The sequence below is a fragment of the Agrilus planipennis genome, unplaced genomic scaffold (genome assembly GCF_000699045.2).
Source record: "Agrilus planipennis isolate EAB-ADULT unplaced genomic scaffold, Apla_2.0 scaffold250, whole genome shotgun sequence".
Classification (NCBI taxonomy): domain Eukaryota; kingdom Metazoa; phylum Arthropoda; class Insecta; order Coleoptera; family Buprestidae; genus Agrilus; species Agrilus planipennis.
The window spans coordinates 33,613-46,805 of record NW_020438989.1 but is presented as its reverse complement, the minus strand read 5'-3'; the positions used below and the strand labels follow the sequence as shown (position 1 = coordinate 46,805).

General features: G+C 32.0%; 2 protein-coding genes across 3 annotated transcripts; one reads left to right on the top strand and one right to left on the bottom strand.

Annotated features, from left to right (window-relative positions):
• Nucleotides 1-410: 410 nt before the first annotated feature.
• LOC108740592 (translocation protein SEC63 homolog) lies at nt 411-5,619 on the bottom strand. The gene is made up of 11 exons (XM_018474964.1): nt 5,496-5,619; nt 5,044-5,375; nt 4,778-4,948; nt 4,510-4,716; nt 4,224-4,452; nt 3,895-4,040; nt 3,685-3,832; nt 3,390-3,608; nt 2,381-2,607; nt 2,115-2,324; nt 411-1,159 (listed from the first exon to the last, which is right to left on the bottom strand). The coding sequence occupies exons 1-11, from the start codon at nt 5,617-5,619 to the stop codon at nt 923-925; spliced, it is 2,250 nt and encodes a 749-aa protein (XP_018330466.1). The 3' UTR covers nt 411-922.
• An 830-nt stretch (nt 5,620-6,449) lies between these two features.
• On the top strand, nt 6,450-12,926 carry LOC108740595 (zinc finger protein OZF). Of its 2 annotated transcripts, XR_001938369.2 has the most exons (10): nt 6,450-6,784; nt 6,850-6,984; nt 7,040-7,180; nt 7,229-7,375; nt 7,448-7,786; nt 8,151-8,308; nt 8,817-9,152; nt 9,958-10,140; nt 10,201-11,499; nt 11,782-12,926. XR_001938369.2 is itself a non-coding variant. In XM_018474966.2 (9 exons), exons 1-9 carry the CDS (start codon nt 6,647-6,649, stop codon nt 10,256-10,258), a joined length of 1,635 nt encoding a protein of 544 aa, XP_018330468.1. In that variant the 5' UTR covers nt 6,450-6,646; the 3' UTR covers nt 10,259-12,926. The 2 variants fall into 2 exon arrangements, 1 of the variants encoding a protein (XP_018330468.1); XM_018474966.2 differs by having other exon boundaries at nt 10,201-12,926.
• The last annotated feature ends 267 nt before the right edge of the window (nt 12,927-13,193 follow it).

The window sequence follows — 13,193 nt, the reverse complement described above, 5'->3', positions numbered from 1 at the left end:
TCATACCAATAGTATTGGAGCCCCTAAATATTTCCCAAACAGCAGCTTCTCTGAAGTAAATACCAGTTGGCAGTCCCAATTTGTGAAATGTGTGATAGATACTACGAAATTTGCAGTAGGCGAAATAAACACTTCTATTTACTGTTGTACATCATAGTATCTCTTTTTTGAGCGTAGCCAGCCTTTGTGAATTTGGCCCCACTGTGTGCTGTAAGTACCCACGCAATATACACTTGAAGCATTACCATGTACATATACTACGTTTTATACATACCACCCAATATAATGTAACAAATTAATTATATTACACTGTGCAAAGATGCACTCTAAAAAGTATTCTACATGCACTGTTCACTCAACTCACAAGTTCACATTTGATCAATTTTAGTCATTTTAAATGAAAAAGCAAATTAAACGTATTTGTTTTATTTTTCAGTAGAAACATACATAAAATAAATTTATGCATAACATTCGTATATTTCGTATATGTAATTCCATCAGTACAATATTTATTACTTGGTTTTCTAAAAACAATTATGCACCCCCGATAACCTCACGAATTACTTAATAGTTTTAAACCACTTGTATACAAAAAAAATACAAAATATTTTTATTAAGTCAAAACTGTGATCTACTATACATAATAAAGACCAATTTTTTAGATATCAGTACATAAAACAAATAATTTAAAGATAATTATACCAGCTACTTGTTTGGGCTTTTAACCAGACTAGTGTGTTTCAATTTTATATATAAAGTAATTACTTCAAGCAGTATTAATAAATAATTTCGATAATTAAAAGGTGAAAAAAGATGTCTGTGTGAGTTATAAGTCTCAATAAAAAATATATAAAGTAAATGCCATCAACCTTACTTAAATGTATAATTTATAAAGTATAAATTGTTTAATTTCATTAATAAATCAGTCATCTTCATCATCTGGTAACTCGTCAGTGGTGTATTCTGATTCGTTTCCGTCATCTTGTGCGGACTTTTCGTTTTCGGAATCTTCAAATTCCCATTGCGGATGATCGGTTATTTCAGCTGGTGCCTGTTTTACATCTAATTTAATATCTTTCTGCTGGTCGAAACCTATATATGAGTCCGACCTTAAACACACGGTGAACGTGTATACACCAGGCCAAATAGGTGCAGTAAACTAGAAAAAAATTTAATTATCAGTTTAACAACAGTTACAACATTTCATAATTTGAACTCCTTTTAACGCTTTTAGTTATGTCATGAATTTATTTAACTAACATTTGTAATATACTACGTATTTGGATTTAAATCATAAAATATGATTCCCGTAATAACAGTTCAATACCTTGTTATATATGTATATGCAGATTAATTTTAAAAATGGAAGCATCGTTTCGGTTCAAGTCCATTATAACTTATGTACTGCTATCAAAAGAAATAAAACAAAATTTTAGCCCTGGTGTATCTCATAATTTGTCTTTCGTTGAAGAAGAAATTACTAACAAAATTGATATAATTTACTTTTGACGTTCATTTAGTTTCTATCAATGCATTTTGTGCAAACCAAAAAATGGGTCTGCTCTTTGTAGTGCAATAAATCTTGTGTTATTTTTTTGAAACTGTAACTGTAAAAGTAATTTCCATTTCTCTCTGATGTTATAGCAGAATGAAAAATTGAAACTATTCAGATGGAAAAAATCGTTTTATTACACAATTGTCTACGTTTCATCTAATTGGAGAAATTTTCTGTAACATTATCTTTGTTTTTGTTTGATGTGGCTATGTATTTTTTACCTTTGAAATGTATAATATATTTTGATCATTTCTTGAAGAGCCCATAAACGGTTAGACGAAACGTAGGCAATTGTGCATAAACACAGATTTTTCATCTTAATAATTTAATCTTTCATTCTGTAATTATAAAAGTTTGAGAGTTAATGAGGCCAGCATGTAAAATTTATATTTACACTTAATTTTATGTAAATCCACTGAAACAATTAATTGTGAACCCATACAGGGTTACAAAAGTTATCACATACCACTTATGTGCAAAGGCAAACAAGCCCTTATATTGAATAATTAATTAAGCAAAATCCTTACAAAAAATGAAGCATTTTGACATTAATGCTTACCTTTAACTGACAGTCTTCCCTATCTACAAGATTAGTAACATGATAGGGAGCTGTTAACAAAGAATGAGACTTTCGATCACAGATATATGTCCACCAATATTCCTGTTTTTCTTGCGGAAAATAGGGACAGTGAACAGAATGAGACACTTTTGAACGGCCTTCCAAAGCCTTTTCTCTTCTATGAAGTTTTTGTTGAAACCGTTCCCACTCCTAAAATTAATCATACAGTAATTATAGGTGTTAATTTTAAAACTTAAATTTAGTACTTGATCATCATCATCTACACTACTTGATTTTAAATCTTCATCAGTGGATCTGTCATCGTCGTGTGATTCCCCATCACTTTCGGAATCGCTTTCTTCTTTTTCTTTGACACTCTCTTTCTTTTCTTCTTTTGGTTTCGTCTTTGCGACAACCGGAGAACTACTTGGTTTTACTTTGATACTATTTGCCATTTTAGTTGGTTTCGTTTTTTTCCCTTTTTTGCCACCTCCTGTAATAAAATAATGAGTACTTTCGTTTTAAAGTAAATTCAACATCAAATTCCAAAATACGCAATTACTTAACAGTTACAAATAGTTTTACCACTTTATTAGACTGTTATTAAAAGTAACTATAGTTTCGATACCACGAGTATCATTTTCAAGCGATTCACATTAAATGAATCAATACAGGCTGTTCAGCTACAAATAAATTGTTATCAAAAGTTCTATATATGTACATCTGTATGTTTAATTAGAACGTTATTTTCCGAATTTTGACTTGAAAGATTTGAAAAACTGAATAGTGTATATTAGGTTTATTGATAAAATGCCCTTTCGTTTCATTACATAAAATCGCCTGAAAAATTACTTAAAACCATACTATTATTCGAGGCTGGACATGACATAAGTTTTTCAACATGCTAATGCCACTACTTTTTAAATTAGTTCGTACAGACTATGTCGATTACGTGAACGCAATCTCAACAATTTAATGACATAAAAAATTCTAAAAATCTGCCCAACAGTTTTTGCATTATATTTTGTGATAGAAATGACATTTTTCAAAACACTAATTTCTTATATCAGCCTTACCCAATGTAAGAATCAATATGTAAATAAGCTTATATGTAGTAATCTGGATTTAACAATGACAAAATGTAATTTGTCGAATTGCTTATACCCAGATTACCATGTATGACTTTATTTCAAACGCCGTTTTATTATATGAGATTCAAATAATCAGTCAATAGGCAAATTAATAAATACTGTATTAAAAAGTACCATGTTATACCTTTTTTCTGTTTAAGCCATGCTGGTCTCTTTACTATATGATCGGGTTCGTTGTCTCCGGTTTCCTTTGCTTCCGTAGCAATGCCGTTTTCTTTAATAGCCTGTGCCTCCTGTACCGTGTCGTCCCCAAAAAGAGTACTCATGTCTTTTCGAATAAATGAAACAGTCACTGTAACTATTGCACCTGCAGTAACTTCTGTGGGGTTTTCATCATCCATTACTACAAATTGCCAACTTTAAGCTAAACTTATTTGAGTTTATACAGAAAACTTAAACGCAATATTTCAATAAGTTACCTTCGCATTTAACTTGAAAATCAACATAAGGCATTCTACCCAAAACTTTCATAATGTTTTCATACTCTTCATCACTCAAATTTCTTAAAACATTTCGCCTTTCTTCACCTTTGAGTTGAGCAAACTGTTGTAGAGACTTTATTTGTCTCTGAAAAAAATCATCGTTTCTTTATTTTATTTAAAATGTCCTTTTGATTTTCAAAAACTTACCTTTTTAGACATAAAATGTTTCAGATTGTCATCAGAAATGTATGGTAGTTGCAAAAATGGGGATTTATGCTCCCACAGAGCTTGAACAATCATTGGGCATAATTTCATGCAATTCTCTATTGTCTCTATTGTTGGTAATCTTTGAACTAAATCACAAAGTAATGATACAATCTCACTATACAAGAAATATACAATTTTATAATTAGTAAAAATGGTACTTCAAAAACTATTATATAACCAAAACATAACTAAAACTTAAGTATTTTTAGTAATTTGAAAAACCTATATATTAAAGAAAGCAACACACTTCTAAATTAAATAAAACTTACTTCTTCTAGCATAAGCTAACATGATAAGTTGGTTAACACTATTGACCTGCTCTTGTATAAGATAGGGACATTTGGCAATAATACATTGCCTATCAATTTCTAATGTTGTGGGATTTAGTGGCATCCTGGATAAATGTGCATGTATGATAGCTCTTGCTTTTATACTGTACCCAAAGCATAAAGGCCTCTCTTTATTTTTTTCGCTCAAATTAGGCAATTTTTTAATTAACTATAATCAAACAGTTTAAATATGTATGTAACAGAATAATTAGTGTAGTTTGAATACCTGTGGAACTTCCTCATTATCTGATTGTCTTTCAATAATTTCAGAATTATGCTTTCGATCAAACTCTAAACTGGCAGAAAGTATCATAATTACCCTTTTTAACATCATGTTGGGTGTTTTATGGAAGAAATAGTAATACATTTGTGTAGTATCAAGTAGTACTTGATCACCTGTAAATCTAATACTGCGATACCACCATGTACCCACCTGAAATAGAAACTTGTTAATTTCAGATTTGAACTGTTTAGTAATCACATTATGTACATACAACTATAGGAAGTGCTACCATAAAAACTAATGCATACAAGCCAAGAACCCAAACACTGTTCTCTTTTTCAACTATCCATGATGGCAAAGCAATGCCAAAACTCATTGCACCTGGGCCATCTGGATTTCCATATTTCTCCCAATTTTTTCGAGCTTCCTCATCTGTTAAGGCCTTACAAAAAAAAAACAGAAATTTGAAATTTATCACTTATACAAAAAATTGGCAAATTGTACTCATGTTTCTTTTGAAAACAAAAAAATGCATACCTGGTATGCTTTAGTAAGCTTCATAAATTCTTTTTCATCTCCAGTTTCCTTATCTGGATGAAGAATTACTGACAATTTTCTATATGCTTTCTTTATCTCTGACTGACTAGCTCCCAATGGAATTCGCAAAATTTCATATGGATCAAAATTGGCCATTTCATAATCAAACTGTGAAACTTTGTAAGTCAATAATGCCAAAAGGACCCACCCGGAAATAATTGTTAGTTTTATTAAAAAATTCTTTGGACCTCTCCATGGCTCTGCAGCTTTTAGAAGTTCCTTTTTCTTTAAACACCCTGGACAATGGCATTCTTTATCCTCTTCCTTAGGATCTGCAATAAAATAATCCTTGAAAAACTTTTGGATATTACAAAAATTGTATCAACTGAAAAAATAACCCAAATCTCAAGCCATAAAAAATAACTGTAATTTTAAATGATTGTGTGTATAACCTTTCTTTGGTTTCCTGGGCCAATAATAAAACGTTGCTGGAATAAGTATTAATACCAAAAATGAAAGTAAAAAGTAGAAAAATGTGCCTCCACTTTCATCATATTGAAATTTCTGGCCACCCATATCTTTTAACTAGTCTTTTATTATTTATTACACTTTACACCACAGCTGTGTCGATTCCTTCGCACCTGGAACATATAACCTCAATTTACTTCTTAAAATCTTCTTGATCTTCTTCATGTCACTGATGTCAGTTGTGATGTATCGTGTATAACGCAGCGGTGTCAGCACATACACTATAGATAAACATATACTGTCAGCAGAGTCAATGGTCTACATAGACAATCGAAGACGACAAATCGGTAAACCCATTGTCAGTTCATCTGTAATATGTTTATAACTTTCTATCACTTTAGTGAAGATTGCCAAAAAAGGCATAAAGGATGTTTGTAATACTTTGTGTATACGTAAGACGTTTTATATTTTTAAATGGACCAGTAATTTGCTCATTGGCTAGAGAAATTGTATTTTTTGCCAACAATTTCGTACTACATTAAATATCACAATTAATATTGCAAGCAAACTGCAGGTGTCTATAGTAGGTATATGTACATAGATGAATATAGATAGTTCAGAATTTCAGGAGCCTTAAATCAATGGCAGATGCACGAAATGTGGACCCAGAAGACTAGTGTAGGAACCAGTAGGAACAATAACCACTCAATTAACTAAAAGACGTTTACATCTCAATAGCTTTAAATTTTTATTTCATTATTATCTTATTTTTTCTTATTATCGAATGTTTTGTGCGCTAGAATAGAGTTTACTTTATTATTCTTGCATGAATTATTTAAAAATAATCTAATTTAATTTATCTAGATTATACTTTTGCTGATGTATAAATATATAGAAATTCTACTTGTCGATATAATTAATTTTTAAAAATATTTATTCGTTTTTTCTAGATATAATAATTTTGACCCGAAGCCTTTTATAATTTGTTTTGAACCACTTCCGGCTTGTTGGTCATGTCTTGGTGTGATTCATCCGCCATTATTAATTGTGAATTTAAATAACATATGTCAGTTGTGTAATAAGACGTACGTTTCAAATCAAAACTCAAACATTTGTGTATTCTCGATTAGTAAAAATGGATATGAGTGTATATTTAACAGCTCCTTTACAAATTGATAGAATTTGTCGAGCGTGTTTATCAGAAAAAGGCGACATGAGGCCTCTTTTTGGAGCTTGTTTGGACGAAATGCTTGTTTCATTTGCTTCAGTACAGGTATCAAAGTTTATTATTATTTATAATTCATCAGGAGTACCTAATTCTGTTTTTTCAAATTAAAGGTTCAAGAAGGTGATGGTTTACCAAATTTGATGTGCGTACAATGTGTCTTGCAATGTAGTAGGGCATACACATTTAAACAGCAGTGTGAAAAATCGGACAGTATTTTGAGACAATATATGAGTCCTGAATTTCAGGTAATGAATGTTTTAAATAACCAAATAACACAAGAATATATTTATAATTTTGTAGGACCAACTTGCTAAATCTATAGCAGAACAGCAAGTAAAAGAAGAGCTTCGTGAACAACTTAATTTTTCAGATAATGTTAATGCAATGGACCATTTGTCAACTGAATTGGTAGATTATAGTGAAGATGGTTGCACTTTGGAGGTATTGTCTACAACTGTCGTTTCAAAGTAAATAACATTTGGATTTCAGCTTAGATCTGATTTTCCTGATGAAGATCACAACGGGGAAGATAATTTAGATGACCCACTGTTAATTGAGCAGAAACAAAATGCACAGAAATTAAAACATGCATGTACAAAATGTGATGCATCTTTTTTATTAAAAGTAGATCTAAAGGTAATTAAATTTAAATAGATAAATAAAATCAGTAGTTTAATGCCAAAAAAAAATTGTTAATTTTATATTTAGGTGCACATGATGTCCCATCCTAAAGATTTGGATCATGTGTGTCATGTATGTCAAAAAGGATTTTCAGAAGCCCGAATTCTAAAAAGACATTTAAAAATACATCTTGAAAAGAAACCTCATCAGTGTGACCAGTGTGATATGTCATTTGCAGAAAGTTCTAATCTTAGTAAACACAAGAAGAAGCATACAGGAGAGCTGCGTAATATTAAAGGAAAACCTCATTTATGTTCTGTATGTGGAAGATCATTTAAATGGGCATCCAGTTTATCAAAACATATGAAATATCATACTGGCCACAAATTACTTACTTGCAAATTTTGTGGAAAACAGTATGTTGAAGTAAGTACAATAAACAGCCAAAGTTAAGGTTTTAAGTGAATGAAGCTAAGATTAGAATATAAGGTGGTATTTAAACAATTTATTTTTATTTTTGTGATACAACAAAATCTTTATGCTTTCACATAATAATGTGAAATTGCAGTTGGTGAATTATTGTTTATTTACTAGTAAATTACATAAATAAATCAAATTGTAATAAGAATGTTAAAGTTCGTTAGCCAAAAATCTATCGAAACTATCAAACGTGGTCACGATTTCGATAGTATTTGACTCAAACCAAAGAAATTCCTAAGAAGCGAGTTGATGTAATAACTACTAGATGACGATACACAGTCTGCATCTCAATAATATATTCTTTTCTCAGGCAAGAAGCTTAAGAATCCATATTAGGTCACATACAGGAGAAAGGCCATATGTCTGTGAAGTATGTCAAAAGAGTTTTACACAGCTTTGCAATTTAGAAAAACATGTTAGAGTTCATACAGGGGAAAAACCATTCTTATGTCCTATTTGTGGAAAAGGGTAAGAAGTAAAAATATGTGTTTAGTAAATACCTGCAAACACACGAAGAAATTAAACAGTAAAAATTTTTAAATCATTATTCATTCAGAATCCCAATCCAGAAAATTTGTGTTCTCTTTGATAAATAGTCTGTGGTTGAAACGATATTACTTAAACTTTTAAATATTACTAAAATGGTTCACAAATAATGCATGTAATAATGAAAATACATAAAAATGTTTAGTTTTTTTTCTTTCTATTAGATGGAAATTACTTCATTTTTTAAATATATAAAAACTAAAATAAAATTTCAGTAAAATGTATAAAATCTTAGAAAAATTTTTTGGAATTTTGATTTAATTCAGGGTAACTAATTTTAGGAGTATATTTGCAAGATTCGCTCGTATGTGTCGTACGATTATTATTATTAATGTGTATTATTTTCTTTTCACATATCCTTCAATTAGTTCTCGAAGAAATCCTTAAGCTTACAACTACTAGATTATTTTTAATAGACTTTTCCTTTTAGTTTCAGTCAGTCGGGTTACGTAGGTGTTCATATGCGCACGCATACAGGCGAGCGACCTTATGTGTGTACCACATGCGGTAAAGCATTCGCCGGTTCTAACACATTGGCTATTCATCAGCGAATACATACAGGGGAGAAGCCTTACGCGTGTAATCTTTGTGGAAAAGCGTTCAGTCGTCATGAAACTCTTATCATACATACCAGATCGCATACGGGAGATAAACCTCACGTATGTGGCGTGTGTAATAAAGGATTTACTTCGAGTGGGCACCTCTCTGGGCATCTTCGGACTCATACAGGAGAAAAGCCTCACGGATGTCACATTTGTGGTAAAAGGTGAGTAAAATTTAATTAATGGTAAAGTAAAAAAAAAATATTTTTTTATTGAAGACACTTTGGTATAAGAATTATTTTTATTCTGTCGCATTAAAGTTGTAATAATTCTTTGTATACATAAGAAAGTGTTTCTGTTTTTGTATCATTAATAAGATATTTTACTGCTATAAAGACTAGCAAGTTACCAAATATTTATTTAAGAATTTTACTATAATAGAGTACAAAAATATATGAGAGGTACGATTTACAGTACTTGCCTCACCTTATCTTATCACACCATTGTTATTGCTCCAAAATGTATTACATTAGATAAGTTGTAAACACTTCATTTAGTTTTATATATTATTTATTAATTCATTTGTTAGATAAAAAATGTAATCTCAAAGGAACTCCGCAAGAAGGTACCATGCGTGGTCCTCTCCTTTTGAAACTACTTGTTTGTAATTTCTATAAAATGCTAATAGGCTGTGCATTATGATAATTAAAAAGAAATAATTAATTCCAGTAATTATTTTGAGTGCAAAATCATAGCACAAACACAGTAACGTTTTTAAAAATCCGTATTTATTATCTATAAAACTATAATGGCTATAAATATACAAAAAGAAAATGATAATCATTTGTACTGCAAACATACAAGGTGGCTCTGTTGATTTCCTCTAATACTTCATTATTACACAGAAATCTACCAAGGTTTGAATCCAAAATAGTTAATATGGTATTAGTTTAAGGTAGATCTATTTATTATGTAAAATATCTATAATTGTTTTCTGTTTTAAATGCTTTCTTCAAATTTACGTTTTAGATTTGCCGGTTCAAGTAGCTTAAAAGTTCATCTAAGAGGGCATTCTGGTGAGAAACCGTATGTGTGTAAGATTTGTGGAAAGAACTTTTCACAGACTAGTTCTTTACATCAGCATGTCGCAACGCACGGCACAATATCAAAAAGAATGTTAAAAATTGAAGCTGTATCTGTTGGCGAAATTCTGTATGAAAAAAAATCGACAATAATTTTTAACAATAAAGAACAAAATTTTTGTTTTTTTAGGAACAGCGCTGGTGATACAATCCACACAGTTCAAATCCAAGAAGTCGAATCACTTTAGTATGTATTATTTTTGCTGAAGTTTTTCCAGCACAGAGCACATATATGTGTAAATATATATGGCATCCGCTATTCATACAGTGGCTTAAGGCTGTATATTTTATCTGTAAATATATAGAAATAAAAAATTACATTAATTAAGACACGGTCCTGTTTCGTGCAGTGAACCTGATCTGTGCTCATGAATATTGAAGGTGCCTTCAGCCACATTTCAAAGGAAGGTAATTAAAACTGCCCTAAACAGCTATGGCATAACCTTCTTAATTATTGAGTGGATGGACTATATGTTGACCAATCGACTTATTGAGATCACTAAAGAAAAATGATCTATTTGGAGAATAATGAACACAGGAAGGATCAAAGAGGTATCTTATCTCCCCTCATCTGGTGCTTAGTGGTTGATGAACTCCTATGGGAACTATCTGAAAGTAATATCCTTGTTCTCGTTTGGGGTCTCTTCCTTGAGCCAAAGGGTAATCGCCCTTGTAGAATGCTGGTGTCTTGAATCTGGACTTTCTATCAACCCGAGGAATGCAGAAGTCACCTTGTTCATAAGAAAATACTAATGACAAAACCTGATTCTTCGAATTGGTGGGCAGGAACACAGTGAAGTACTTCTAAATAATTTTGGACAGTAAATTGTCCTAAAAGGACCATCTGGACTTTCTGAGAAAAAGGCTCTCAGTCTGCCTTTGATAAACTAGAAAGGCTAGGCTGACTTATCCTGCGTCAGTTTTGTGAAACATTGTTGCCTTTTCCACCTCTAATAGGCAACTGAAAAAATTGAGGGGATTGGTGCTGAGAATTACTGAGGCTGTGATGTTTATCCTATAGGGGCGCTAGATATGCTTCTTGACATTGAACTCTTCAAAGTAGCCCTTAGAACAAGCCACAACAAAGACCCTTTAATGGATCAAATGCATCGACTGTGAGGTGGTAATGTAAGACTCTTTGATTTCCCTAAGTGCGTGATTATAAGAGGCAAACTTGAGATGCCTCCGATCGCACGAGGACCCTCTTCCTTTTCGACAAAAATGCGACATCAGTCTCCTCGGGTAAAATCTCCATAAGGTCTGACAGTGACTTTGATACTGGTGGGTTCAGAAACACGGGGAGAAGCAGTTACAACCATCAAAGTGGGATTAGGTATTCCCTACCTTTGGGTTAGTTTGCTATTGAGACAGAAGTAATGATTATTACTCATTGTGCCTAGGAAATGCTAATGCCATAACATTATAGAGTGTAAGTACATATGTACTAATTACAGTAGTGCTTTAGAAATCCATAAAGTCCCTAGAACAATGTTTCCCCAAGTGTGTTATGTGTACGTCCTAGGGTAAAGGAAAAGTTTGGTGGGGGGAAGTGCTGCCCGAGCTTTGGCTTACTGTTTTTGATTACGAATATAGAAAAATAAGAGAAAACTTCATTACTTTTTAATGCATGATTTGATAATTTATACTGAATGTTACGAAAATTATAATAGTATATACGTATATGTTGAAATTTTGGAAAATACTGCTTTAGTGGACACTCAACAAAGTCAAAGCTGTTAGAAGACTGCCACCAAACCCTCAGCAGACTATCGTCCCGAACCAAGGTGGTTTTGCTCTGGGTTCCGAGACTCATTTAAGCATTCGAGTGTAGGTTTTGATGCCCGTAGAAATTTGATTAACTACTTTAAATGTCTCCAACCAATCCTCAAAGGAGTGACAAATTCACTACAGAATGATATTATAATATATAAAAGCAGAAAGCCAAGGAATCATCCGCGCTTTTAAGGTGTAAATAAGCCTAAACTCGATAAGAATAATAGTAATAATACTTAAAATAATAAAAAACAATATTAACGTAACATTAAACCCATTCCACTTGAAACGCCAAACAAAACGCTGACATGCTAGTGAAATAGGAAAAACCGCGATCATAAGCGTGAACTTTTAGTGGAACGGACTTATACTACTAGGTACCAAGTACTACCCATGTACTACGTGACTTTCATGACTACAACCTAGAACCGCAGGTCCCTGTGAAGTTGATGCGGTCGGGAATAATGACATCAATAATGTAGTGTTGTCAAACAATAGACCTGTTTCAACCTACTATTCTACTGTTTTCACGTTAAAATCTCCTGTTAAATTTACTTAATTACAACTTGTGGAAAAAAATGCGAGCAACTCCAATTGTACCATCTCTCCCCACTGAAAAAGCTCAGTCTACTTTTTATTGTCATCTGATTTTGGTAATAAACCGCCGGGAATTCCCTACGTAGGTACGCTGAAAATGCTTATCCTGCATTTTAGACCATCAGCAATTCGTTAGGCTGGGTATGGTGTAATAATAATAGTAATTGTGATTGTATGTCGATATCCTAGTTTAACAAAAGGTACTCGTCAAATCAAAAATTACGTGATAAACAAAAATCGTTGTGTAAACTAAACTGTAAAAGGTAGTTCTGGCCCTGGCCTATCAGATCAATTTTGCAAAAAAAAATTATGCTGCTCAATTAAGTATTTCTCAGAACGTGACCGTCGTGAATATTTACGAAAGCTTCGCTCAGAAATAAGTTTAAAGGTATAGAATAGATTGTAGCTTATGTTTTAGATTATATTAATGTTTTCCAGTACATTTTGTTTGTTTTATAAAAACAAATAAAACTGCTTAATACCTTTTATTGCTCTCTCATTAAAATAAGTTAAAATTTATATGATCTAAGTAAAAAACGTACTGTTCAGGTAAACCGATCTACTGCTTTTTCTCTATCATCGTGAACGTACCCCAATTTTACGGCTTATACCATAGGATGATTGTCAATAACATAGACATATATTAATGGACGTGCCTTAGCCGTATGTCATAATAATTTTTTGGCTGGAAAAGTGAGAGAGATGGCGTATGGTTTCGGACTAGTGCTATCTCTTTTATGACACGCGTACGCA

Excerpts from the sequence above, each read along its gene's own strand:
- LOC108740592 (XM_018474964.1), bottom strand. The coding sequence starts at position 5,619 with ATGGGTGGCCAGAAATTTCAATATGATGAAAGTGGAGGCACATTTTTC. Across the intron at positions 4,949-5,043 it reads AGCTTACTAAAGCATACCAG|GCCTTAACAGATGAGGAAGC; the intron begins GTATGCATTTTT and ends TTTTTTTGTAAG. Across the intron at positions 3,609-3,684 it reads TTTTCAAGTTAAATGCGAAG|TAATGGATGATGAAAACCCC; the intron begins GTAACTTATTGA and ends GGCAATTTGTAG.
- LOC108740595 (XM_018474966.2), top strand. The coding sequence starts at position 6,647 with ATGGATATGAGTGTATATTTAACAGCTCCTTTACAAATTGATAGAATT. Across the intron at positions 7,181-7,228 it reads AAGATGGTTGCACTTTGGAG|CTTAGATCTGATTTTCCTGA; the intron begins GTATTGTCTACA and ends TTTGGATTTCAG. Across the intron at positions 10,141-10,200 it reads GTATCTGTTGGCGAAATTCT|GAACAGCGCTGGTGATACAA; the intron begins GTATGAAAAAAA and ends TTGTTTTTTTAG.